The 26,922-nt window shown below is 36.5% G+C and overlaps 1 protein-coding gene across 4 annotated transcripts in view; it reads right to left on the bottom strand.

Moving 5' to 3' along the window:
• LOC306876510 (leucine-rich repeat and calponin homology domain-containing protein 1-like) overlaps positions 1-26,088 on the bottom strand; it is a 48,732-nt gene extending 22,644 nt beyond the window's left edge. For all 4 annotated transcript variants that reach the window (XM_079427756.1, XM_079427758.1, XM_079427757.1 and 1 more), the window contains exons 1-7: positions 25,692-26,088; positions 8,123-8,267; positions 5,320-5,446; positions 4,818-4,923; positions 3,252-3,388; positions 3,044-3,174; positions 591-678 (exon numbers count right to left, since the gene is read on the bottom strand). In XM_079427756.1, the coding sequence (XP_079283882.1) occupies positions 591-678; positions 3,044-3,174; positions 3,252-3,388; positions 4,818-4,923; positions 5,320-5,446; positions 8,123-8,267; positions 25,692-25,920 (963 nt within the window). In that variant the 5' untranslated portion in view covers positions 25,921-26,088. The remainder of the gene's footprint in view (positions 1-590; positions 679-3,043; positions 3,175-3,251; positions 3,389-4,817; positions 4,924-5,319; positions 5,447-8,122; positions 8,268-25,691) is intronic.
• Between the last annotated feature and the right edge of the window lie 834 nt (positions 26,089-26,922).

Consider the following 26,922-nt stretch of genomic DNA (forward strand, 5'->3'; position numbering starts at 1 on the left):
AGTTTTATCATTATTACTACTATTGTTATCAGCGTCATTGTGTCTAAACCAAGCACGTCACAATACATTTCCAGCGTCAAGTAATTTATCTGTTCACACAGAAATTGAAAATGCTCTGCAACACTGTGCAATAACAGCCAATCAGAGCATAGTTAATGTTTAACATACAGTTATTCTGAGCGGGATTTTGGACCAATGTGAATTCACTATGGGCGGGGCTACCCAGCATAACTCTTAACTTTACTGTCCTGTCTCGATGTTAGGACAGTGTATTTCAACTACAACTGATTTAACAGTAACACTCTATACTACAGTACATGATAACTGTCAGATACCAGCTATCAGAACCTTTGTCCCTAAAGCATATAATCTCAATCCTACTACTGTTTTATTGCAGCTAAGGCATAAGCAAACTAACATAACATGTGTCTTTAATAATGCTATCATTTTAAATTTACAACACTGATGAAAACACTATATAGCAGATACATGAAATTAGACATGCAAATATGCAAAGCACATAGACCAGATGGTCAGGCTTTTTCCACACACACACACACACACACACACACACACACACACAGACTGACCTCTGTAGCAGAAAGGCGTTTGTCTCCGTTGTCACTGCCCACCCCAGAGTCACAGTCAAGTTTTTTGTGCTGATCAATGTCCTCAGTGCTGAGACAGAAGGAAAAAGGTGCTTAGAAGTTAACAAGGGTCGCATAGGACAGAAAAGAGAGAGAGAAGCCGCCTATGTCTCTCATATGAGAAAGAAAAAGAAATCTTCCAGTCTCTCTCTCTCTCTCTCTCTCTCTCCCTCAGAAAAGTGACCCCCTGCAGTCTATTAAAAGGATTCTCCTGAGATAAGGATGATAATGACAGGCAACACACATACACACACGACCTGGATTTTTTTGAGATTCCACACTGTAATCTACATTCAGATCTTTTTATACACCCATTTAGAGGTGCACGACTTGGTTTAAAAATTTATATAATCGATTATTTTGACAAATATTCATATTATATACAGATTTAATATAGCATATGGCTGCTGTTTAAATATCAAGACTAAAAGAATGAAAGGACATTGGTTATGACTTTGGATTCAAATCCCTTTTTAGTCCACTTCTTGCTTTGAGGAAAACTGCACTTTAACTTTTGAATTTATAATAACTATAAACTATTATATATATATATATATATATATATATATATATATATATATATATATATATATATATATATATACACTCACCTAAAAGATTATTAGGAACACCATACTAATACTGTGTTTGACCCCCTTTCGCCTTCAGAACTGCCTTAATTCTACGTGGCATTGATTCAACAAGGTGCTGAAAGCATTCTTTAGAAATGTTGGCCCATATTGATAGGATAGCATCTTGCAGTTGATGGAGATTTGTGGGATGCACATCCAGGGCACGAAGCTCCCGTTCCACCACATCCCAAAGATGCTCTATTGGGTTGAGATCTGGTGACTGTGGGGGCCATTTTAGTACAGTGAACTCATTGTCATGTTCAAGAAACCAATTTGAAATGATTCGAGCTTTGTGACATGGTGCATTATCCTGCTGGAAGTAGCCATCAGAGGATGGGTACATGGTGGTCATAAAGGGATGGACATGGTCAGAAACAATGCTCAGGTAGGCCGTGGCATTTAACGATGCCCAATTTGCACTAAGGGGCCTAAAGTGTGCCAAGAAAACATCCCCCACACCATTACACCACCACCACCAGCCTGCACAGTGGTAACAAGGCATGATGGATCCATGTTCTCATTCTGTTTACGCCAAATTCTGACTCTACCATCTGAATGTCTCAACAGAAATCGAGACTCATCAGACCAGGCAACATTTTTCCAGTCTTCAACCGTCCAATTTTGGTGAGCTCGTGCAAATTGTAGCCTCTTTTTCCTATTTGTAGTGGAGATGAGTGGTACCCGGTGGGGTCTTCTGCTGTTGTAGCCCATCCGCCTCAAGGTTGTGCGTGTTGTGGCTTCACAAATGCTTTGCTGCATACCTCGGTTGTAACGAGTGGTTATTTCAGTCAAAGTTGCTCTTCTATCAGCTTGAATCAGTCGGCCCATTCTCCTCTGACCTCTAGCATCAACAAGGCATTTTCGCCCACAGGACTGCCGCATACTGGATGTTTTTCCCTTTTCACACCATTCTTTGTAAACCCTAGAAATGGTTGTGCGTGAAAATCCCAGTAACTGAGCAGATTGTGAAATACTCAGACCGGCCCGTCTGGCACCAACAACCATGCCACGCTCAAAATTGCTTAAATCACCTTTCTTTCCCATTCTGACATTCAGTTTGGAGTTCAGGAGATTGTCTTGACCAGGACCACACCCCTAAATGCATTGAAGCAACTGCCATGTGATTGGTTGATTAGATAATTGCATCAATGAGAAATCGAACAGGTGTTCCTAATAATCCTTTAGGTGAGTGTATATGTATATATGAGTGTATATGAATATTTTATTCACAAATAAATTGTTAAAAAATCATACAATGTGATTTCCGGATTTTTATTTTTAGATTCTGTCTCTCACAGTGGAAATGCACCTATGCTGAAAATTGTAGACCCCTCCATGATTTCTAAGTAAGAGAACTTGCAAAATCACAGGGTGATCAAATACTTATTGACATCACTGTATATATATATATATATATATATATATATATATATATATATATATATATATATATATATATATACACATACATATACACATATATATATATATATATACACATACATATACACATATATATATATATATACACATACATATACACATATATATATATATATATATATATATATACACATACATACATACATATATATATATATATATATATATATATATATATATATATATATATATATATATATATATATATATATATATATATATATATATATATATATATATATACACACACACACCTTTTTTTATTTAAAATCACCATATCACAATTTAATTCAGTCTACTTGATAATCATGAAACACTGACCTCCCATTCGTGGGTCGTGTCAAGCTGAGGCGGTCTGTAACAGGAAGGTACAGGGCATCAGCCATCTTGTCACTACGACATGCCTCCATGGTGAGGTATTTAAATATATGAATCTTGCCCTTCATGCATATCTGAAAGCAGCAAAAATAATGTCAGAAGCAGTTGTGAGAGAACTGAAGAATACATTGTGTGAGTGTATGTGTGTTACCTGTGCCGGAGGACTCTGAAGTGGATTGTTCTCCAGCTGTAGTGATTGGAGCTGGGTCATTTTTCGATAACAGACAGGAATAGTAGAAACCTTATTACAGGAGAAATCAAACTTGACCAGGGGTAAATCTGCCAAATCTAAAACACACACACACACACACACACACACACAGAGAATTATTTAGCATTAGAGAATTAAGTGAATACATTTCGCAACAAGGGGGCAGAGAGGGCTGCCAAAATAAAAAAACAACAGTAAAACACACACAACAGCTCTTGAAAAGCAAAGAGGAGACATTCCGCATTTGGAAGCTCAATACTAAAATGTTTACATCAGTTTATATCATCTTAAATCAAGAAAAAAACCAAACATATCAGCTACATAAAAATAGATTTCTTATTTTAAAAAGGGTACTTGTTGGATTTCGACAGTCATTTATAAATGTTATTTACTGGTACTGGTAACTAAAAGACAGAAAAGAAAGCAATTAATCAAAGTTGAAAATCTAAATTATCAGCAGATCTCTCAGGCAATCTATATTAATGCTTCAGCTCCATGAGGTCATTTTGGCACAGTGTGCATGGAGGGACCATTACAAATCCTATTTTTCATAGCCTGCCAGCATAATTTAGCGGAATAATTAGTTGAGCTGCAAACAGCAACAGACTTTTTTTTTTTTTGCCAAAGTAAGATGTTGATATAACTCCAGTCACATGTTTCAGACAATGCTTGGCTCACAAAATCATTTTAGCACTAAGAACACTAAACGTTTTCTCACTGTTATTTAAAGGAACACACCCACACTTTATGTTCTTGGCAGTTTGCTTTTACTCAGAACAACTTACCAGAGTGTTGTTAATGTTAGTTTATACGTTTATATAAGTACAACATGAGGCTGAGGGTTTTATTTGGCTTTTTTGCAATATGTAGTGGATGTTGTAGTGTTGTGTAGTGGATGGCCAGACTGGGCAAATTAGAGTTCAATACTACTTTTAGCAAAATAATTAGATAGTTTAAACAAAACATGTGTCCACTTCATGTCATTCCAAACATGTGCAACTTTCTTTCATCCTCCAAACACAAATGAAGATATTTTTATTGAAACATGAGGTTTCTTTGTCTCCACTAAAACTTTCACGCATTAAAAAGTACAACGGTAAAATTACTTCATATGAAGTGAAAACAAACCTCACGGTTTCTTGTAGAAGTTCCTGACAGATTTCATTAATAGTGTCTTCATTTGTGTTTTGAAGATGAATGAAAATCTTATGGGTTTAAAATGACATGAGGGAGAGTAAATGATGACAGACTTTTAATTTTGGGTGAACTATCCTCACTTTCAATACATGACGCAGCGAGGGTCTGAATAAGGAGGTTGGTTGGTGGAGCAGAGGTCAAACAAGGGCTAGATTTCCTGTAGCTGTGGAGCTACCAGAGGAAGTTTTTATTGGTAATGTGATGAGTAGTTATCGAGGTGAACTTGTCAGAGAAGCTGAAATCATTTCAGCAGAGATAAGAAGGGTGTAGCGGTGTGTGAGGGATGCAAACACACACACACACACTCACCCTCTGGAAGGACACAGAGAAGGTTTCGGTGCACGTTGAGTTCCCTCAGAGCTTTGAGTTGGCCAGTGTGGCGTGGAAGAGCTGTGATTTCATTACAGCTTACATCCTTATGGGACAAATATAGAGGAAGAGTTTAGAGTTACATGTTTACCTTCTTCTCAAACACAAGCTTCTGCACAAACCTTTCATTACACTCACTCTAACTAAGTGCTTGTTGTATTATATTAAATGACATCCCATATGGCATAAACCTACAAAACCTGGTTTGTGTATGTTCTCATTTATGGTTACAAAAAAGGAGCAGGAGAAAAAATACAGGGAGAAGAACTACCAGAGAAAACTGGAAAGAGAGAAAAGCAGTACATTCGATATAAGCAGATATGAGCCAAGTTGAGGAAGGGTGAGTCAACATGGTAATATATTCATAAAACACAGAGCAAGTATCACAAACATCTCATTCATATGCAGACATCAGATATACAGCACACATGCTCACACTTACCAGCTCCATGAGATTGGTGAGCTGGCCAATGCTTTCTGGAAGTGCGTTGAGTTTGTTATTGCTGGCGTTGAGCACTCGCAGAGGAAGACCACACACACATGCTGGCAGCACTGACAGCTGGTTCCGGCTACAGCACCGCATCGTTTAAACAAAACATGTTACAACATCTTTCTTAATGCTACTCCTCAAGCAGAAGCATGCATCTGGAAAACTTCATTCTGATTGGTCAATCACAGCATTTATTAGAAAATAAGACGCATAAATACAAAGAATTTATTTAAATGAGTTAGTGAACATTTTACTGTACATACAGAGAACTTATTAATAATGATTATAATAATCATCATATGAAATGATATATTACATCTGATAAGATATCAATAATGACAAATTTGATTTATTTGTAAAAATCTGGAAGCCTGTATTACATTACTTAATGTCATATTTTTGTCATTTTTCATTTTCTTTCTTTAATGCATTTGTGCTGTAACCACAATCTTTTGATTTGTCTTCAATCTTTTATGATGATTACCTTTATGAGGGCATTTCTTACATTATTTTGTTTCTATTTTATTTCTGTACTTTTAAATTCAACGTACTGTTGTCTCTTTTTGTTTGGATGTTGAAGTTTATACCTTATCTAAATAATTACAATTTCCAAATTATTGTTATATTATTATAATAAGTAACAGTAAAATATAAAAATATAAGCAGAGTATACACACATATACATTATTAATAGAATTAAATCATTACACAACACTTCAATTATGGCATTGAAGACTGATAAAGGACTGATATTCAAATATAAATAATAAATAATCTGTTTTCCTCGGTCATGTGTGTGCCTTAGCCGTCCTGTAACACTTCATCATTTCTGTCTATATGACATTAAACAGGAAAAAGACTGACTTCAGGGAGTTGTTCATGAGAAGTAATAGCTATACATACTTTGCCTGTTATGACTACAGGATGACAGACAAATATACAATTGTTCAACTGTCTGTGTGTGTGCTGAACTAGAGGAAAAACATATAAATCTGTGTGCAAGTCAGTCTCTTTTCGATTTCATATTCTGATGATCTTTCATCCATTTTTCATGATCTCACTTGGTTTTTCTGCTTGATTTTCCATCTCCAGTTTATGTTCACTCTTCTCAAGCGTTAAGAGCTTAGTGCTTCATTAACTTCTTACAAAACAAATTCCATCGCTAATTAACTCAGTGTGAATATCAGGCCTTCTGCAGGAGACATTTGGTTAGAGAGAGAAAACCCAAACGGAGGGAGAGTCTGTGTGTGTGTGTTTGTGTGTGTGTGTGTGGATGTATTTAAATTTAACAGAAGCAGTAAGGACAACCAGAGGGGAAAAAAACATGTTTATTTAGTTCACTTGAATTTTTTATGTTATATGTTTTGCACTTTAATTTTCCTCTTGGACTGTATATGCATCTAAAAGCAAATTATGTAACAATACCATTCAGTTATTTTAATTATCATAAATATTAAACCACACATCTTTAGAAGCAACCTAAAGACCACATTGTCGGGTCTGGTGGACCACCCACTAACTAGTTGGTTTTAAAAATAGGCAGTCTCTTTCTCACAGTCTCATTCAAAACACATATGCAAATAAAATATTTTAATACCACATTAGGTTAGGTCTGCTGATGCACAAACATGCAATCCTATATGTTGTTTGGAAAAGAATACTAGCATAATAATTCCAGTACCATTCATTTTTTTTTAATGTTTCTGAAAGTATCTATTTTTTTTAAAAAATACAATAAAACCAGAAATATTCTGTATATCATAACACTTTAAAATAACTGTTTCCCATTTGAAAAATATATAGATTTACAAAATATAATTATTCCTGTGATGGCAAAGCATCATTCTCAGCAGCCATTGCTCCAGTCTTCAAAGTCACATGATCCTTCGAAAATCATTCTCATATGCTGATTTGCTGCTCAAGAAACATTTATTATTATCAATGTTTAAAACAGCTGTGCTGCTTGATATTTTACAGGATTATTTGATGAATAAAAAGGTCAAGAGAATGGCATTTATTTGGAATGTATATATTTTGTAGAATTATACATTTTGATTATTTTAATGCATCTTTATTAATATCTTCAAAAAACATTGACTACATTTTGTAACTGTAGTATAACACATAACGTGCAATATATATTCCTATTGTCTATCCTGTTTTCAAATACAGTATTTGAAACAATAGACAATATGCACTAATTAATTGCATTTCAAACAGTAATATGTGAAATTCTTGACAACTTATATGTTTAATTAATTCATTTTATTTTAATTTATGTTGGACCCTTAATTGAGTAAGTGGTGTTTTATTTTTCACCTTGGGAGTAAGTATGTCTATTCTGCATTTTTAATCCAATTTATGGAAAATTCCTTCATTTTTGTCAGTATACTAAAATATTGAGTCATCAGGGAGATTGTAAACATTGCAGAGGTTTAATCACAGTTCAGTTTATCAAACTGGAAACAAATGTATCATACTGCACTGTAGCACACAATGTGCTCTGATTGTAAACTGCATAATATGGCAAATGTAGTAAAGAATTACTTGGGTAATACACACAGAAAATTGGCAGCATACATACTGCTCACTGCAGAAATATTAGTAGTATGCTAGTAGTAGAATGCTATTCTAAGCATACTAACACATTCTGACGGTTTCCACAATATTATGTTAATGCATTATGAGCCTAGAGACACAACACAATGTAATTCATCTCTCTGTGAATGTGTGTATGTGTTAGTGTGATGCTCACCTGATGTTTAAGCAGGTCAGGGACTGAAGGCTTATGATTGTATCAGGAATGCTTTTGATGCAGTTGTGATAAAGGTTCAGCGTTTCCAAAGAGACCAGATGACACACATCTGACGGGATGTCAATCAAGCGATTCTTCGACAGATCTGAGAGAAAAAGAGTTCTGTTAAAGCTAATGCTTTATTACACAACTAGCATGACTTTACATTACACTCAATGCTACATTTGTTGTTGTAGTACCCTAACTAAACACAGGGAGGTGCTTTCACAACTAAAGATATCAACGAAGAGAACATTAGCAAAAACATCTGAGAGTGTGTGAAGGAGGGGATCCCAAGGTTAAGTTTCCTTCCTGTACACACACACACACACCTCATTTCAAAAGCCATAATTGGTAGTGCCTGAGCGCAGTTAGTATTTCATGTGCCGAAAGGTGATGTCATTGTTTAAATGATGACATTTAACAAATGTGTGTGAGGTTTAACCAGCAGACCATGTGTTTATATCAAATTCATAGTAATATTAATGAAACTGTGCAGCAGTTGACTTTATTGCGTTTATATACAACAAATGACAACTGACCTATACCCCCTAGTTACTACGCATTAGTGTAGTGGAAACCATGCACACAGCCCTATGAGAGACTGCATGAGTGCTACTAGCAAAAGACAGTCAAAAAGACACACAAGTAGTTTTCATGCATTAAACAAGCCTGTCAAGAATGAGGCACCCATAATACACTACAGTATACTTAGTCAAAACACACCCAATTTTCTGAGACAGGTCCTAGATAAATAGTCCTACAAAATATTAACCCGAATAAGCAGTTCAGAGGTTCCAAAAACATGATACACAAACCATAACTCACTAAGTAAAAATAAAAACTGGAGATGCTCTAAATGTCATCCATACCAGGGATGCACTGATGATGAAATTCTGCCAATAGTGATAACATAATTTTATTCAATAATAATTATCAGCTTATCCCCTTGTTAAAAAGAAGTGCACTTTAGCATATTTTAAAACATAACATAATTTTATGTTTAAAGTATACCACCAAATGTATTGACAAACATTTATGGTAAACAACAATATAATTTAATGTCATATCTATTTACATCATGTATATAAGTGCACATTGTAATTTACATATATTAAATATAATACATTTATAATATAAACTATAATCTAAATGTAATACCAACATACTGCATGTACACACAATACGTTTACTTATTTAAAGCACAACAAAAAATTATAAACACATTGATTTAAATTGTACTTTAAAATAACATTTTGATAAATAAAATGTTGCATTAGTATAATGTGCACTTTCATAAACTGTACTCAAGTGTGTTAAAAAAACGGTCATAAAAGTGTGCTCTTCAAGTACACTAAAATAGCCTTTTATTTCATTAATATTCTGTTTTTTAGCTTTTGCTTTTAAGATAACATGCTTCTTTTCACAAAGGCCTAACTAGTACACAACAAAAAAAGTGTATTTATAACATTATACTGTAAACCAGGAAAGATTAATAAATATTTCTTTCAGATACAATTAAATATCTAATATCCAATGAAACAAATGCTGGTGCCGATTAATATGACGCAGTCACAGATATATCATGTATGTCTAATCTATACCCTATAGGAAAATGTAGAGTAGATTCTGAATTTCCTTACGCCAGGACATGTGTGGATACTGACAAATCACAAAGGTCAAAAAAATATTTTGCCAACCAATCATGGCCAAAGTGGTACCAATTTCATTTCAAGTGCTGAAAACCGTAAAAGCTCTTCACCTCAAACCAGAGTGGAGGCAACCATTATGGGCAAAGGGTAACCACCAGTGCTTATTACTATTAAACAGAGCATAAATATGCCTGGACAACTTATTAAGCTATGTGTGCCATCACAAAGCCCCGTTGTCTCACCCCAGTCTCAGCTTTATGGGGAAAGATCAAAACACAGAGGGATGAATAATCATTTAATGACTCTAGGCCTGTAGGTCAAACCTACAGCTTGTGCAGATAAGCCTATAAGACCAACAAAACAACAAAATGAGGTTTGTAAAACCTCTACTGAACAACATTATATTAAACACACATACTGCAGGCAAGAGAGTCCCACCGATATGGACAGTCAGGTACAGCCAAGAAAGAGAGAGACAGCAGATAAAACACACACCCGGAAACACAAGAAAACATGCCTGCATGATCTGCTGCAGGAGCACACCAGAGTAGAACAACATTCAACCTTTTCACAGACTCCTGATGATCTTAGTCATACAGACATCGCTCTAAATGTCTCTCGTCTGCGATCTGTCTCTGTCTGAATGGTCTCTGTCTTGCTGAGATGTAACAGCGGTCTGTGTTGAGGCAGTTTGTTCTGTTCAGAGCACACAATGGGCATCGAGATGGCACAGATGGCATGGAATATCAGACTAACCCCTGACGAAAAGCACACGCACAGTCCTATGAAAACACCTCTTTCTCTAAGAGTGTGTATGTGTGTGTACATCCTGGAGGTTTAAAGATAAAATGATAGTAGAAACAGGAGACAGAGAACAGGAGGAAAGGATAGAAGAGAATGAGGCTGATTCTTTGAGCTGTGTCAACACACGGGCTGTCAAGGGAGCACTGTGATGCAAGAGGATTCTGGGAAATGTAGGTCTGTAATGGCAGCCTGTACTGCAACAGCACTGAACTATGATAACCAATAAGTGTTAGTAGAGGATTCATTTAAAATATAAACTCAACCTTTCAAGGTTCAACAAAAAGGATCGTCCAGTTAATATTTGTAATTATCGTCAAAAATCTTGTGTAACGTTGTTGTGAATTGTGCTGATTTAAACACATGACCAAAGCAGAGTCTGTATCTATTAGCCTGATTTTACATTACTGATTTTGTTAATAATTACACACACATACATGCATAAATGCATAGCATAAAAAATCCTGTGAATTTTACACTATATATACAGAACATAAATAAATAAAGGTGCAAGGGTTGCAAGACATTTATCACAAAAATATAGCGGCAATGTTTCAGGTAATGCAGGATGTCATACTGGTGCCTGTATTAGGGACCTATGAAATCGGTTTTATTTTTTCCCAAATTCCGTTTTATGTTTTTCTAAATTCAGTTTTTTCCGTTTTAATTTGTCTGGATTCCGTTTTAATTTTTCTGGACTCCTTTTTAAATGGTCAAATTAAAATGTATTAATAACAAAGCATGTCTAATTAATTAAAATCATGAAACTTATACAATTTAACATTCATTCATTAAAAGTGTAACAAAAATGACATCATGTTTAGGGCCGTATGAAATGTTTTATTTTTTTCTCACCTTATGTTTTATTGTCACCAAATTCTGTTTTAGCATGTCTAATTATTTGAATGCATACAAACAGTTTTTATTTATCCTTACAGTAGCCTTATGAAATGTTTTTTTACCCCCTCAGAAATTCTGTGTTGTGTATTTAAATTTGACTGGTTATCAGATGAAGGCATAAAACACTGATTTAATTTATATTTTAATTACTGAAAATTAAACATTTAAGTTTTTGGCAAATAAAGGGGATTTACTGTTAAAATTAAAATATTTTGGGATTATTTGTTTAAAAATAAATTTGTATAGTAATATAGCCTATTTCGGGCACGATGTCTTTAAAAAGTTAAACCGAGCTTTTATTTTGCCGTGAAGACCTTTAAAGTTCTGTGTGTATATGATATGACGCTAGTTTTACTCAAATGAAATGGTAAAATGCTCGTGAAGTGACTCTCAGAGCAGTTTTGGAGATGTTGTTCATGTATTGATGTCCTCAATGAGACGGCAGAAGCTGAAATCACTGTGAGCGCAGTGTATGTAACATTAGTAAACAAAAACATGCAGGATTCATATTTAAATCGACTTTTGTGGCTTAATATTTACAGATACTAGTCCATATCGCTATTTAATTTAAGTGTAATGACCTACTTTTAATTCATCCAAACTTTGACAAATTCCGTGACATTCCGCATTAAACTGTAAATTCCGTTTTTATGACTGGATTCCGACCACGTTTTCTGCATCGCAGAAATCATAGGGCCCTAATGTATGTTTTACAACTTTTATAGCCATGATATAATGCTATAATAATGATATATTAATGATATTATGCTAATTTACAAATCTACTTTACCAAAATCACTAAAAGAATGCAATAAACATTATTTAAGTAACAGAAAATGCAACATAAAACACCCTTTTTTTTACTATATAAAACCATTTTTTCACCATATACTTTTTTTGTAATTTAAAGTTAACTAACATTTTTACCGTATTTTTCTGTAAAAAAAAAAAAAAATTTTTACAGTGATATACATACATATTCATAGTTGAATTCTACACTACAGAATTTTACAATGGATGAGATTTTAAACTAGTAGAAATACTGCAATATAGGCCTAAACAACAAAGCAGAATCAACATCCCCAAATGACAGCAAAATCTGATAAGCAGACACAGACATACTCATTAAGCTAATTACACCTCACATTCATTTACTTGAGCTCTAATTGCTCATTCTTTCACTCAAACACGCTTGTCCTGTCCTCAAAGTGTCTCTGAAGTGGGAAAAGGGCATAGAAACGCAGTCTGTCATTATGTTGCTCTGGGTGTGGCCTCATCCTGCGGCTTACAGCTGGAATAATCAGCTGAGCGTGTGTGTGTGTGTGTGTGTGTGTGCACTTATTTACAGTATATAATCAAACAGATGGTTCCGACTTAGATTTATACCAAGTGTGCACAACAGTTAAATGCACGTACAAGTGGAGTGCTGCATTTGTGCTTGTGTGTTTCTGCCACTGCATTCCTCTGTGTGCCCACTCTCAGCGTGACGTTGAGTGTGTAAGTGTGCTCTCTGAGTTCTGTTGAATAAGCAAACTGTTCCTCTCTGACAGACAGCGGCACCCCGATTCACACTGCATGAGTGGAGACTGTGGAGTGTGTGTTTATGTCTAGTACCAATACCAAATCTCATTTTTCTAACTTTACAGCTCTTTAGTGAAGTCTGATGTAATAAGAATATTGAGGAAAGAAATGCTCAATGCTCAAATTTGAGCTTTGAACAAGCAGGCCATCCAGACAGCACTGCTTTCATTCACACATTTTGATCATCACGTATTTGTAGAGAATATCTCTGTGAATTTCAATTCATTAAATACCAAAAATTATAAATAAAATAGTTTAATCTAATAAAATATTGACAATTTCAACAAATATGTATGTGCTGTATGTATTTTTACGTTTATTAGGTGATCATGGTGACTACAGAAAGTTTAACAAAATGACAATTTGTCTGATTTCATTTGTTTTACAACAAATTTAGTTAAATTCTGTGCATCTGACAGGCTAATTGATATTCAGGCTAATTGATACTCCCATTCATAAGTATAGGATTGAACCGTCTTTGGATTTCTATAGTCTTTGATGATATCTTAGCAACATGCTAACATAGCATTTTATTAGAATCAGTTGTGAATGGAGTCTCATGGTAGAGTGCTAGTGTGCCACATTTGCTCTGACAATGATTTAACTTGTTTATGAATCTTTAAGATGCATTAAGACATTTTACATTTCTGTTTGATTTGTTTCAGTAACATTTCTGGAATTTAAAAATTGAAATTAAACTTCCATAGCTCATACTTAATTTTCATGATCAATGCATCACTGCACTCTACACCCTGAGCAGAATGGTCTGATTTATTTTTTCATAAGACTTGTGACCTGATTAGCAAGCTCAGTCCATCTGTCCCCACCAAATATACATATATACACACACACACACACGTATGTACATATCTTCCAGCTATTATAAGCAAATGTATAGCAAGGCCATAAACATATTCAAAGATTAACTCAAAGATCCAGAGGATGATCCAGTGATGAAATATATACTACAAGCATATGACCATCAATAGTACACACACACACACACACTTTGACCCTCTTTTTGGTGTCTGGGTGGAGCTCTGATAAAGTGAGTGTCTCAGAGTGTTTGTAGGGTAGATGAATCTGGGTAATATCACAGTTTCAAGGACACAAACAGCTGGTGTCTGTACATACTACCTTATATTAAACTGGATCACTGATCAGAACAGGTCACCATTTACCAGACAAATACAATGTGGATCTTATAAGAGATATTTACTTACACACCTGAACCAGGGTATCTACAGGGTTTTTACAATAAAATTTGATAGTCTTAAAAACAGGGACCCTATGCTCAAAAGTTTAGCAAGTACGTATTAAATTGATCAAAAGAGGCAGTTAAGACATTCATAATGTTACAAAAAATCTATTTCAAATAAATGCTTTTCTTTTGAACTTTCTATTCATCAAAGAATCCTGAAAATAACGTATCACATTTCTGCAAAATATTAAGCAGCACAACTGTTTTCAAGATTGATAATAATGTCTTTATAATAATAACAACAATTTCTGAAGGATCATGTGACACTGAAGATTCAGCGTTGTCATCACATAAAATCATTTAAACATTAAAATAGAAACAGTTATTTTAATTTATAGTAATATTTCACAGTATTAGTTTGTAATGTATTTTTTATCAAACAAATGCAGTCTAAAAATCTTCCCGAGTTTTGAACAGTAGTGTAGTTCTAGATGGTAGGAAGTTTTTAACTGGCCCAGTTAAAATGTATTACATTAAAATACATATTTTGATATAACTTATGGAGTGGAGCCTACAATATGGGTTTGAAACAAAAGACCAGGGTGTGATAATGAACCATGCTGATTGATGATGGTGTTGGGTTTCTCTCTGACCTTGGTCAGATGCCCCTGATTTAATTTGTGTATCTTTTGAACTGTATACCAGCATAACACACAGGTTTGTTCTGTAAGACAGAGACAGGATGTTGTCTCCTCCCTGGCTCATTGTATGATAACATGTGCAGAAAAGACCATTTCCTCCTGGAGAAACATGGGAAACACACACACATTTACACACCCCTTCCCAAACATATGAAAACCTGTTCGGGTACTGCCTGCCCAGAAATCTCACAATACTTTATTTGGTCATTTAATTGATCCTAATATTCTTTTAACATGCTTTTTAACTAGGCAAGAGTCTAAGAGAGTCCAAGTTACATTTGTGACAATTACGTCGAGCAAGGTTGACAAAGATACACACAAAGTGGCATTTCATGACTTGACCTGCAATTTAGTCACTTCCGACAAAGCTACAGCCTACCAGACACAATGTACAACAACCTGTTCATTAAGAACTACAGTCTGAAACCACAAGTGAAAATACTTTTACTTAATACTAAATATTTCATTACAAACCGTTTAACTGAGAAATGAGCATGAAGTTCAGAATTTTGTATTGTTTTTCACTCTTTTGCTTTGTACAACTATTGCTTGTGTTTGCTTATTTTAAATTTTTCTAAATCGTAAACTTTATTGTGTTCTCTTTTTTCTCATTTTAAATTTTTCTAAATCTTAAACTTTATTGTGTTCTCTTTTTCATTTCTTTAAATTGTATCACAAAATCAATTTTTATCAAGAAATATACTTAATATTTTATACGTAATATATGTATTTGTATTTTGTACTTTATATTTAGTAAATAAAATGAGTTAGTTTGTTTTCCCAGACAATGCACGCACACACACACACCAGATAAAAAAAGCATATCTTCAGAATAACTAAAAAATACTGATAAAAAACGAGAAATTCTACAGTGCAGAATATCAGCAAACAAAAAATGAACAGATTTCACACTAGTGAGTGACAGTTAGATCCTAAGAAAACTGAGATGAGCAAAAGCACATTTCAGCATGCCACAACAAGCCACTCAAGTGCATTTCCTTTAGAAAATGTTTTCCTAAAGCATCATATTTATCTCCATAAATATTTTGTCACTGCAAACATCACTTCAGACAATGCGTTTTTCCCAAAAGTTTGTTTAAGGACTGCCACACAGCACCAAATTTTACAGCAATCACATCCATTCAGAACATCATGCAATGCTGTGACACTCTTACAAACCCAAGGAAACAAGGCGTAGGTTGGAAAGCCCTACAACATTACTGAGCCAAAACCCTTCAGGACACAGATGCCCTCATTAAGTCACATACACATACCAGCACTTTTTAGAAATCTTCATCAAACCCTAAAGAGGCCTCAATAGTGTCTGAACAGTAATGATTTAGTTTGTCATGCTTTACAATGAGATTAATTTTGTTACATTACTTAATGCATTAGGTATTAACTATATTTTTAACAATTTATTCTAAGTAAATATTTAATGTTTATCATTCTATTAACTTAACTGGAGAGCTTAACATATTAATAATATATATTTAGAAATGAACATGAACTGAGATTAATAAATGCTGTATTTTATATTGTTGGTTAATAATACTTAAAGGGAAAAATGTAAAATTCTGTCATTGTTTACTAACACTCAAGTTGTTCAAGTATGAGTTTCTTTCTTCTGTTGTACACAAAAGAAGATATTGTAAAGAATGCTGTTAATCAAACAGCTGCTGGAAGCCAGTGACTATTATTATAGGAATAATAATAATAATAATATGTAATGGCCACCAGGCAGCAATTGTTAGGTTACCAACATTATTCAAAAATATCTTGTGTTCAGAAGAAAAATCATACAGGTTTGGAACAACATGAAGGTCAATACCTAAACTTAACAACTACCTTATTAACTATTAATAAGCAGCAAATTAGGAATTTATTAAGTTGCATTAATAGTTTGTTAATAGGTTATCAGTGAATGCCTGGGCTTTGTAATGGATGGCATGCTGTTGCCATGGTGCATTAGCAAACTCTCTGAAAGGTGTTGATCAGAATCAGAATCAGAATCAGAATCAGAATGAGCTTTATTGGCCAAGTATGCTTACACATACAAGGAATTTGTTGTAGTGACAGAAGCTCCACAGTGCAACAGAACGACAGCAACAGGACAGGACACAGATAATAAAAGAATAATATACAAATATGCAACTAGGCAATGTACGAAGCAGCAAAAACACAATATATAATATAGACAACTATGTATGTACAGGTGAAGTATGTGCAAATTAGAAATGAGAAAGTGAGTGAGTGTGGTGATTATTAGAAATGAGAAAGTGAGTGAGTGTGGTAAGTGAGTGTGGTGAATGAATAATATATTATAGTTATGTGTTCCACGTTTACTATTGAGTGTTCATGAGATGGATTGCCTGAGGGAAGAAACTGTTCCTGTGTCTGGTCGTTCTGGTGCTCAGAGCTCTGTATCGTCGACCAGACGGTAACAGTTCAAAGAGGGAGTGTGCTGGATGTGAGGGGTCCACAGTGATTTTACTCACTCTGGATAAGTACAGTTCTTGGAGAGTGGGGAGGGTTGTACCAATGATTCGCTCAGCAGTTCGGACTACCCTCCGTAGTCTTCTGAGGTCAGATTTGGTAGCTGAGCTGAACCAGACAGTTATTGAGGTGCAGAGGATGGATTCAATGATGGCGGAGTAGAACTTTTTCAGCAGCTCCTGTGGCAGATTGAACTTCCTCTGCTGGCGAAGAAAGTTCAACCTCTGCTGGGCCTTTCTGACAATAGAGTCTATGTGAATATCCCACTTCAGGTCCTGAGAGATGGTGGTGCCCAGGAATCTGAATGACTCCACTGCAGTCACAGTGCTGTTCATGATGGTGAGTGGGGGGAGAGCAGGGGGGTTTCTCCTGAAGTCCATGATCATCTCCACAGTTTTGAGCGTATTAAGCTCCAGGTTGTTAAGACTGCACCAGACAGCCAGCTCCTTAACCTCCTGTCTGTAAGCAGACTCGTCACCGTCCTGGATGAGGCCGATCAGTGTGGTGTCGTCTGCAAACTTCAGGAGCTTGACAGAGGGGTCTTTAGATGTGCAGTCGTTGGTGTAGAGGGAGAAGAGCAGTGGGGAGAGTACGCAGCCCTGAGGAGCTCCAGTGCTGATGGTACGAGTGCTGGATGTGAATTTACCAAGCTTTACTAACTGCTGTCTGTCTGTCAGGAAGCTGTTGATCCACTGGCAGACGGAGGTGGGGACGGAGAGCTGGGTTAGTTTATTCTGAAGGGTTTCCGTGATTATGGTGTTAAAAGCGGAGCTGAAGTCCACAAACAGGATCCTCACATAAGTCCCTGGTCTGTCCAGATGCTGCAGGATGAAGTGCAGTCCCCATGTTGACTGCATCATCCACAGACCTGTTTGCTCTGTAGGCAAACTGCAGGGGGTCCAGTAAGGGACCAGTGATGTCCTTCAGATAAGTCAAAACCAGTCTTTCGAATGATTTCATGGCTACAGACGTTAGGGCCACAGGCCTGTAGTCATTAAGTCCAGTAATTTTGGGTTTCTTTGGGACGGGGATGATGGTGGAGCGTTTGAAGCATGAGGGGACTTCACACAGCTCCAGTGATCTGTTGAAGATCTGTGTGAAGATGAGGGCCAGCTGGTCAGCACAGGATTTCAGACAGGCTGGTGACACACCGTCTGGGCCTGGTGCTTTCCTTCTTTTGTTCTTTCTGAAGACCTGGCACACATCTTCTTCGCAGATTTGAATTGTAGGTGTGGGGGAGAGGAGGGTTGCTGGAGGTGTTAATGGTTGTGTGGAGAGGTGTTCAGGGCGGGTGTGGGGTGTTTTTTCAAAATGACAATAAAACTCGCCAGGTGTTGATTCTCCACAGTGCTGGGGGATGGTGCCTTGTAACTGGTGATGTCCTTCAATCCTAACCACACTGAAGCAGGATCACTGGAAGAAAATTTTTTCCTTAGCTTGTCAGAATAATTCCTCTTTGCCACTCTGATCTCCTTTTCCAGTGTGCCTGTTTGTACAAGACTTTATCTCCCTTTCTGTAAGCATCTTCTTTGGCCTGACAGAGCTGTCTGAGTTTTGCAGTGAACCATGGTTTGTCATTGTTGTAGATTAGATGAGTGCTGTTAGGAATGCACATATCCTCACAGAAACTGGTATAAGATGTTACAGTCTCTGTGAGCTTGTCCAGATCGATGGCAGCGGCTTCAAAAACAGACCAATCAGTGAGAGAGAAACAGGCTTGTATGTCCCGCTCTGTTTCATTAGTCCATCTTTTAACAGATCTTAACACATGCTTTGCAGATTTAAGTTTCTGCCTGTAGGTCGGAATAAGATGAACCAAACAGTGATCATAGAGTCCCAAAGCTGCTTGTGGGACCGAGTGATATGCATCCTTGCGCTTGCGGTGGAATGTAAATACTCACAAGAATGAACGAGCAGAACTCCCGCGGCGAATAGAACGGCTTGCAGTTAATGAAGAGTGTTTCTAGATCTGAACAGCACATCTTCTTTAACACAGTTACATCTGTACACCACCTCTCATTGATGTAAAAGCACGTCCCGCTGCAGCGCGATTTCCCCGTTGATTCTGCGTCGCGATCTGCTCTGATCAGCTAATAATTAGGTAGATGAATTGCGCTGTCCGGTATGTCACCATTTAGCCAGGTTTCCCTGAAACACAGGGCAGCAGAGTTAGAAAAATCCTTGTTTGTCCGGGAGAGCAGGAGGAGTTTGTCCGTTTTGTTGGGTAGAGAGCGGAGATTCGCCAGATGGATGCTAGGCAACGCCGTTCGAAATCCACGCTGTCTGAGCTTCACAAGCGCGCCAGCTCTCTTTCCCCGCCTGCGCCTCATGTAGCGTTTGACCAGAGCTACGGCTCCGCCAACTACAATGTCCAGCAAAACATCCGAAAAATCTAAATCCGGTAAAAGATTTTGTGGTGTGTTCTGCTGAATGTTCAGCAGGTCATCCCTGGTAAAACTGATCTTATTTGAAAAACAAAAAACAGGAAAAACAAACAAAAACAGTACAAACACTGGAGAGCAACGCACAATAGCGGCCATCAGCGGCGCCATCTGATGTAATGCATCTTTAATGCATAATGTTTATCCAAAGTGGTGTTGCCCAGAGATAAGACGCACTCCTACGCATACACAATATTTGAAGGTTGGAGTATTTGTGTGTCCATGTGTGTGGGTGTTATCCCATAATTCTTTTAACTACGCATTAAACACCCCTGCATCCACCCACCAAAGCACTGCAAGTACCACAGAGAAAGAAAGTTGAACGTCAGATTATTTGCCAAAATGCCAGAAGACCATCTCAACAGTCTATACTACAATCCTATTAGCAGTTGTCACACTGAAATTAAACCCTGACCATCCGCAAAACAAAACCTGGCTCAGAGAGCTTGTCATAGAGAGGATTTGTGCTTGCCCATATTTATGAAAATGCTATCATGAGGAAAAGGGTTTGTGTTGTGAGCAATGTGTGTGTAGTACAATTTGTGTCTTTTAAAGGCCAAAATGTGTACATTGTGTAACAAGGTTTGTGTGGGTTGACAGCAGATTCAAGTAGGAGGTGAGAGTGAGTGGATGGCTTCATCGTAACATTATCATCTCGCGTCTATGGGAGAGTTGAGCATGGGTCACAGGTAATGCATGTGGGTGTATGCGTGCAAAGAGGAGTGTGTGGATCACACATGCCAACTCACATGCTGCATGGCTCTAAGAGCAACAACCAACAAAAACAGACCAGACTGCATCAGGCTGTGAGTAGACCTGTGCTGCTTAAAACCGCAATGCAACTTATTAGAGAACACAGAACTGATCTGTTTACTTGTGTGACACTGATCACAGTGCATTACTGACCATATATGTTCAAACTGATGCACATGGTTTAAACTATTTTGTACCTTGCTATGAGTGGAACTGTATTACAATAGAGTCCATTGCTTTTAAGGTGTTTTCATTAGGGATGCTATAATATTACAATCTGGCGATAATGATAATCCGATAACTATTTTCAGTTTATCGACAGACCAATGGTTGGTTTTCAAAAATTAAGTAAAAACAGGAATATTGTGAAAACGTTTTAAAATATTGAAATAAAATATTTATTCTTGTGATGGGAAAGCTGAATTTTCAGCAGCCATCACTCCAGTCTTCAGTATCAAATGATTATACATCATTTTAATATACTGATTTGATGCTTAAGAAACATTTCTTATTATTATTGATGTTAAAAACAGCTTAAGCTTTAATTGCTTAAGGTTTTGTGGAAACAGTAAAACTTTTTTTTAGGATCCTGTGATGAATGAAAAATTCAAAAGAAAATATCACTTTTTGAAATAGAGATAATTTGTAACATTATAATGTCTTTACAGTCACTTTTTTTTTCAATTTAAAGCACCGATTCTGAATAAAATAATTATCCCCCCCCCCAATCTTACTGTTTCCAAACTTTTAAAAGGTACTAGTGTACTGTATATTTATTACATTTTGTCAAAATAAAATAAAAATAACACAATTTAAATAAGTCTTTCAGGACATTTAGGTATCACAGCATTACAATGTACAGTATGACAATGGATATTCATTTTGAGATTTGCTAAATATTACAATTAACAATGTTATTAAATTATTAGTGTTTTTAAGGATTAATTTAAATATAGGGAAAATTAGCATGCACATACTACAGCACACTACTGTGCATTTAAAACAGCTATAAAACTTTGTCCTTTCACTTTTGGTTGTGTTGGAATTTTATAGAAACTCCTCCTGAAATAATGACTCTATTCTAAAACCCCCTACAAGTCAGAATGTTCTGCTATTTTTGCCTCATTTATTATATGCAGTTTTGATGGTGAAGACTAGCACATCCTGAAGCAACATAAAGAGGGCAACCTCTACCCAAAGGACAGAGAGCTCAAGGCAGTAAATACATTTTTTTTTAAATACACACTGGCTTTATTAGCAGTGGAAAATAACCAACACCACATGTGTAACTCCTGTGAAATGGTACAGAGTGCAACAAAGATAGTGTATTTGTGAGGACAACATGTCCCAGCTTGAAATATCTTGAGTCAGTTAAAAAAACAAAAAACACTGACAACCTCTGAGGAATCCAGAGCTACTGTGGGGAGAAATATGAGCTGAAATCTACTGTGGAACAGGCACAGAGCACCTGAACGAGTCCTAACCAACACTCCTACTGAAGTCACAAGTCTATAGGGTCTTTTGAAATATATCTAAAATAGCCATAAGGTCAACAATGTAGAGTGAGTAAATATATCTAACTTTATAACTTTATTTGTAACTTTTCCTTTATTCATGGTAAGGATGACTTCATCTGTGTGAACTGTGACATGATGACTGTTTAGTCACATAATAACACTTAATACAGTCCAAATATCACAATGGACTGGATGTATCATTTTCTGCATTAAAGTACTTCAGAAGACCATTTAAGGATGCTAGGAATTTGCAATTTCCACGGTCTGCCCTTTCCTGTTTCCTATTTTAGCTGCTCTCCTGCCTCTGAGCAGAGGGGAGTGCGGAGGAATTCACGGGGAACGGAAGCAGATCTCCCGCTCTCTGAACATTCCTAACTGTCATCTTGGCTTTTCCCGCAGCCGTTCATTATGACGACTACTGGGGATTGAATCTTTTCAGTGAATGAATCATTCTTTTCATTACCATGCACTGACTCGTTAACAGTTTATTTTGAAACATGTGGAGTAAATTATAGAAGTCCTGCATAACATCACCAGAGAAATGTATGTCATTTTCTAGTGCTGTTAAACGATTAATTAATGTTTATGTAATATATGTGTGTGTACTGTGTATATTTATGTATATACAGGTCCTTTTCAAAAAATTAGCATATTGTGATAAAGTTCATTATTTTCTCTAATGTACTGATAAACATTAGACTTTCGTATATTTTAGATTCATTACAACACAACTGAAGTAGTTCAAGCCTTTTATTGTTTTAATATTGATGATTTTGGCATACAGCTCATGAAAACCCAAAATTCCTATCTCAAAAAATTAGCATATTTCATCCGACCAATAAAAGAAAAGTGTTTTTAATACAAAAAAAGTCAACCTTCAAATAATTATGTTCAGTTATGCACTCAATACTTGGTCGGGAATCCTTTTGCAGAAATGACTGCTTCAATGCGACGTGGCATGGAGGCAATCAGCCTGTGGCACTGCTGAGGTGTTATGGAGGCCCAGGATGCTTCGATAGCGGCCTTAAGCTCATCCAGAGTGTTGGGTCTTGCGTCTCTCAACTTTCTCTTCACAATATCCCACAGATTCTCTATGGGGTTCAGGTCAGGAGAGTTGGCAGGCCAATTGAGCACAGTAATACCATGGTCAGTAAACCATTTACCAGTGGTTTTGGCACTGTGAGCAGGTGCCAGGTCGTGCTGAAAAATGAAATCTTCATCTCCATAAAGCTTTTCAGCAGATGGAAGCATGAAGTGCTCCAAAATCTCCTGATAGCTAGCTGCATTGACCCTGCCCTTGATAAAACACAGTGGACCAACACCAGCAGCTGACATGGCACCCCAGACCATCACTGACTGTGGGTACTTGACACTGGACTTCAGGCATTTTGGCATTTCCCTCTCCCCAGTCTTCCTCCAGACTCTGGCACCTTGATTTCCGAATGACATGCAAAATTTGCTTTCATCCGAAAAAAGTACTTTGGACCACTGAGCAACAGTCCAGTGCTGCTTCTCTGTAGCCCAGGTCAGGCGCTTCTGCCGCTGTTTCTGGTTCAAAAGTGGCTTGACCTGGGGAATGCGGCACCTGTAGCCCATTTCCTGCACACGCCTGTAGACGGTGGCTCTGGATGTTTCTACTCCAGACTCAGTCCACTGCTTCCGCAGGTCCCCCAAGGTCTGGAATCGGTCCTTCTCCACAATCTTCCTCCGGGTCCGGTCACCTCTTCTCGTTGTGCTGTGTTTTCTGCCACACCTTTTCCTTCCCACAGACTTCCCACTGAGGTGCCTCGATACAGCACTCTGGGAACAGCCTATTCGTTCAGAAATTTATTTCTGTGTCTTACCCTCTTGCTTGAGGGTGTCAATGATGGCCTTCTGGACAGCAGTCAGGTCGGCAGTCTTACCCATGATTGCGGTTTTGAGTAATGAACCAGGCTGGGAGTTTTTAAAAGCCTCAGGAATCTTTTGCAGGTGTTTAGAGTTAATTAGTTGATTCAGATGATTAGGTTAATAGCTCGTTTAGAGAACCTTTTCATGATATGCTAATTTTTTGAGATAGGAATTTTGGGTTTTCATGAGCTGTATGCCAAAATCATCAATATTAAAACAATAAAAGGCTTGAACTACTTCAGTTGTGTGTAATGAATCTAAAATATATGAAAGTCTAATGTTTATCAGTACATTACAGAAAATAATGAACTTTATCACAATATGCTAATTTTTTGAAAAGGACCTGTATATATATATATATATATATATATATATATATATATATATACACACACACACACACATGCATGTCTATTTAAGAAAAATGTTACATTTGTATATTAAATATATTTATATATAATACAAATTATATAAATATATACACGTATATACATGTAAATATTTTCTAAATATATACTGTATGTGTGTGTATTTATATATACATAATAAATATACACAGTACACACACATATATTATAACAACCAATTTTTTTTATTTTGGATGCGATTAATCGCGATCAGTCTTTTTTTTTTTTTTTTAAATGTCAAAAGACATATTTACAGATGTATTATTCACAATAAGATCTATGATGTGCAGTTTGAAAATAGATTTTGTGGATTTATTTCAAGTCGACTTTCTGCAATCTATTGTCGAAGCGAAACAAAACTAAAAACAAGGACTCCAGACCCTAGCTTAGCTTAGTGCTTTGATCAACTTGGTAAAGTGAACAATTCAGTGACTCATTCAGCACACACTGATATGTGTCTCAGAAAGATCTACTGAATGAATCATTTCGCTTAAGAGACTCAATAGATTCGACTCACTGAGCTGTCATTCCCATAAAAAGCAGTACATATAAAAGCAGAAAATCATTATTTTCAGTTAGGGACATTTTGATAGAAAGCTTAAGTGTCTCCTCACGAGAGTGTTCTTAATGACAACGTCAATAGGTGTAAGTTAATTATTCACGACGTGCAATAAAGAGTAAACAAAATAACTAATCGCTGCAGATCCCATGATCATCAGCTTTCAGAGTTCTGGTTTCTAAACACAACCCACAAATGCATTCATTTTAATTTCATAGGCATCGGTGTGTTCTGGTGATCTCCAAAGATGGAAATGAAATCCCCTGTCAAAAGTGCAAGGGGACAGTAATAATATCCACTGCTTTAGTCCCGCAGATCCTCAGATCTCCGTGTTGGGTGTTTATAATGCTTCTGGAGACAACTGAAGTAGTAGCCCACTTCTCTTTATCCCGGCCCAGGACACTGTCCTGTCTGCAACATGGACTGTAACATTTATGTACATGCTGACGCAGACGTTTCATCTGCTTTCTGTTGAGTTAGAGGACTACAGTGAAAGTTTTAAAAGCCAAAACATCTTTAAGTGGTTAAAATACATGTTGAGAAACATTTCCGTTTGAAACTATTCTAAGCGCATCTGACCGAGCAAGCGCAGCGTGCTAAACATAAATACAGCATCACTTCATCACTTTACCTGCTTCAACCGTATCCGTTAGGTCGTAATTAGTTGCTGTCCGGGGGAATTCTTTCAGTTTTCTTGTGCTGAGGTTCAGAAATCCGGAGTTCGCCGCATCCTCCAGAGCTCTCTCCAAGCCCCGGTTGAGAGGCAGGTTCGTATTGGAGCCCAGTCCGCTCAGGTTCGTCTGTAATGCGGCAGACGGCAGCTGGGGATGAGGACGGGGCTCCAGTCCCAGCGTCGCCATGTTCGCCCCGTCGGGAAAAAAAAAACTCGTCGAAAGGCTCTGCTATCGGTATATCCCAAAGAAAATGTACTGGTCTCAACAGCGGTGGGTGAATTTCCTCCTAGTGAGCTATCTGACTGTCCATAACGCGTCTGCGCAGTTTGCTTATGGACCTGAGCTCGCGCCAGTAACGGGATTGATGGCTTTTACTACAGCGCCATCTGCTGCACGTGCACAGCAGCTGCAAACAAATGGTGATATTGAGCAGAATTGCTGGTAGAAAACTTTACTGAATGGATTATAAAATATTAAAGCCTCACCTCTCAGGAATTCATGGTTTTTATACCAAATGGTATTAAGCACACAATAAATGCATGCTCTCTGTTTTTTTTCTTCTAATTATAACTCATAATTAGAAAAACAATGTCATAAACTAAATAGTAATATAAAAATAAAGTATTAAGATTTTATATACTAAAATATAATTTTATTGTACAGCACACACTAGCGTTTTAATTTATAACCCTGTGTGCTGTGCTACAATAAAATAATATTTTACTCCAAAAGTTAATTGTGCATATTAATTTTTCTTTTTTGATAGCTTCATATCCCAAAGTAAATTTTAGCCATTAACGTTGCTCATACAATTAAACGAATTAACATGTTTATGAATTGATTTACGATCAGATTTACGAGAACAATGCCATTCTACAAGCATTGTACCATTTTGAACATTTTGAAAGTGTTAAAAATTAAGAATTTATTAAGATAAAGGTTGAAAATATGTCTGACTTGTGTAATTACATTAAGTGTGCTGTAATGACCTCAATAACTGACTTTACAAGAACGCCTAAAGGAAATTTTATGCTATGACACAAACCATATTAAATCGTTAAAACAATTATGTTTGCGCTTTAGTTTATATATATATATATATATATATATATATATATATATATATATATATATATATATATATATATATATATATATATATATATATATATGGTATGCTTTCCCCAT

This window comes from Barbus barbus (assembly GCF_936440315.1).
Source record: "Barbus barbus genome assembly, chromosome: 10".
Classification (NCBI taxonomy): Eukaryota; Metazoa; Chordata; class Actinopteri; order Cypriniformes; family Cyprinidae; genus Barbus; species Barbus barbus.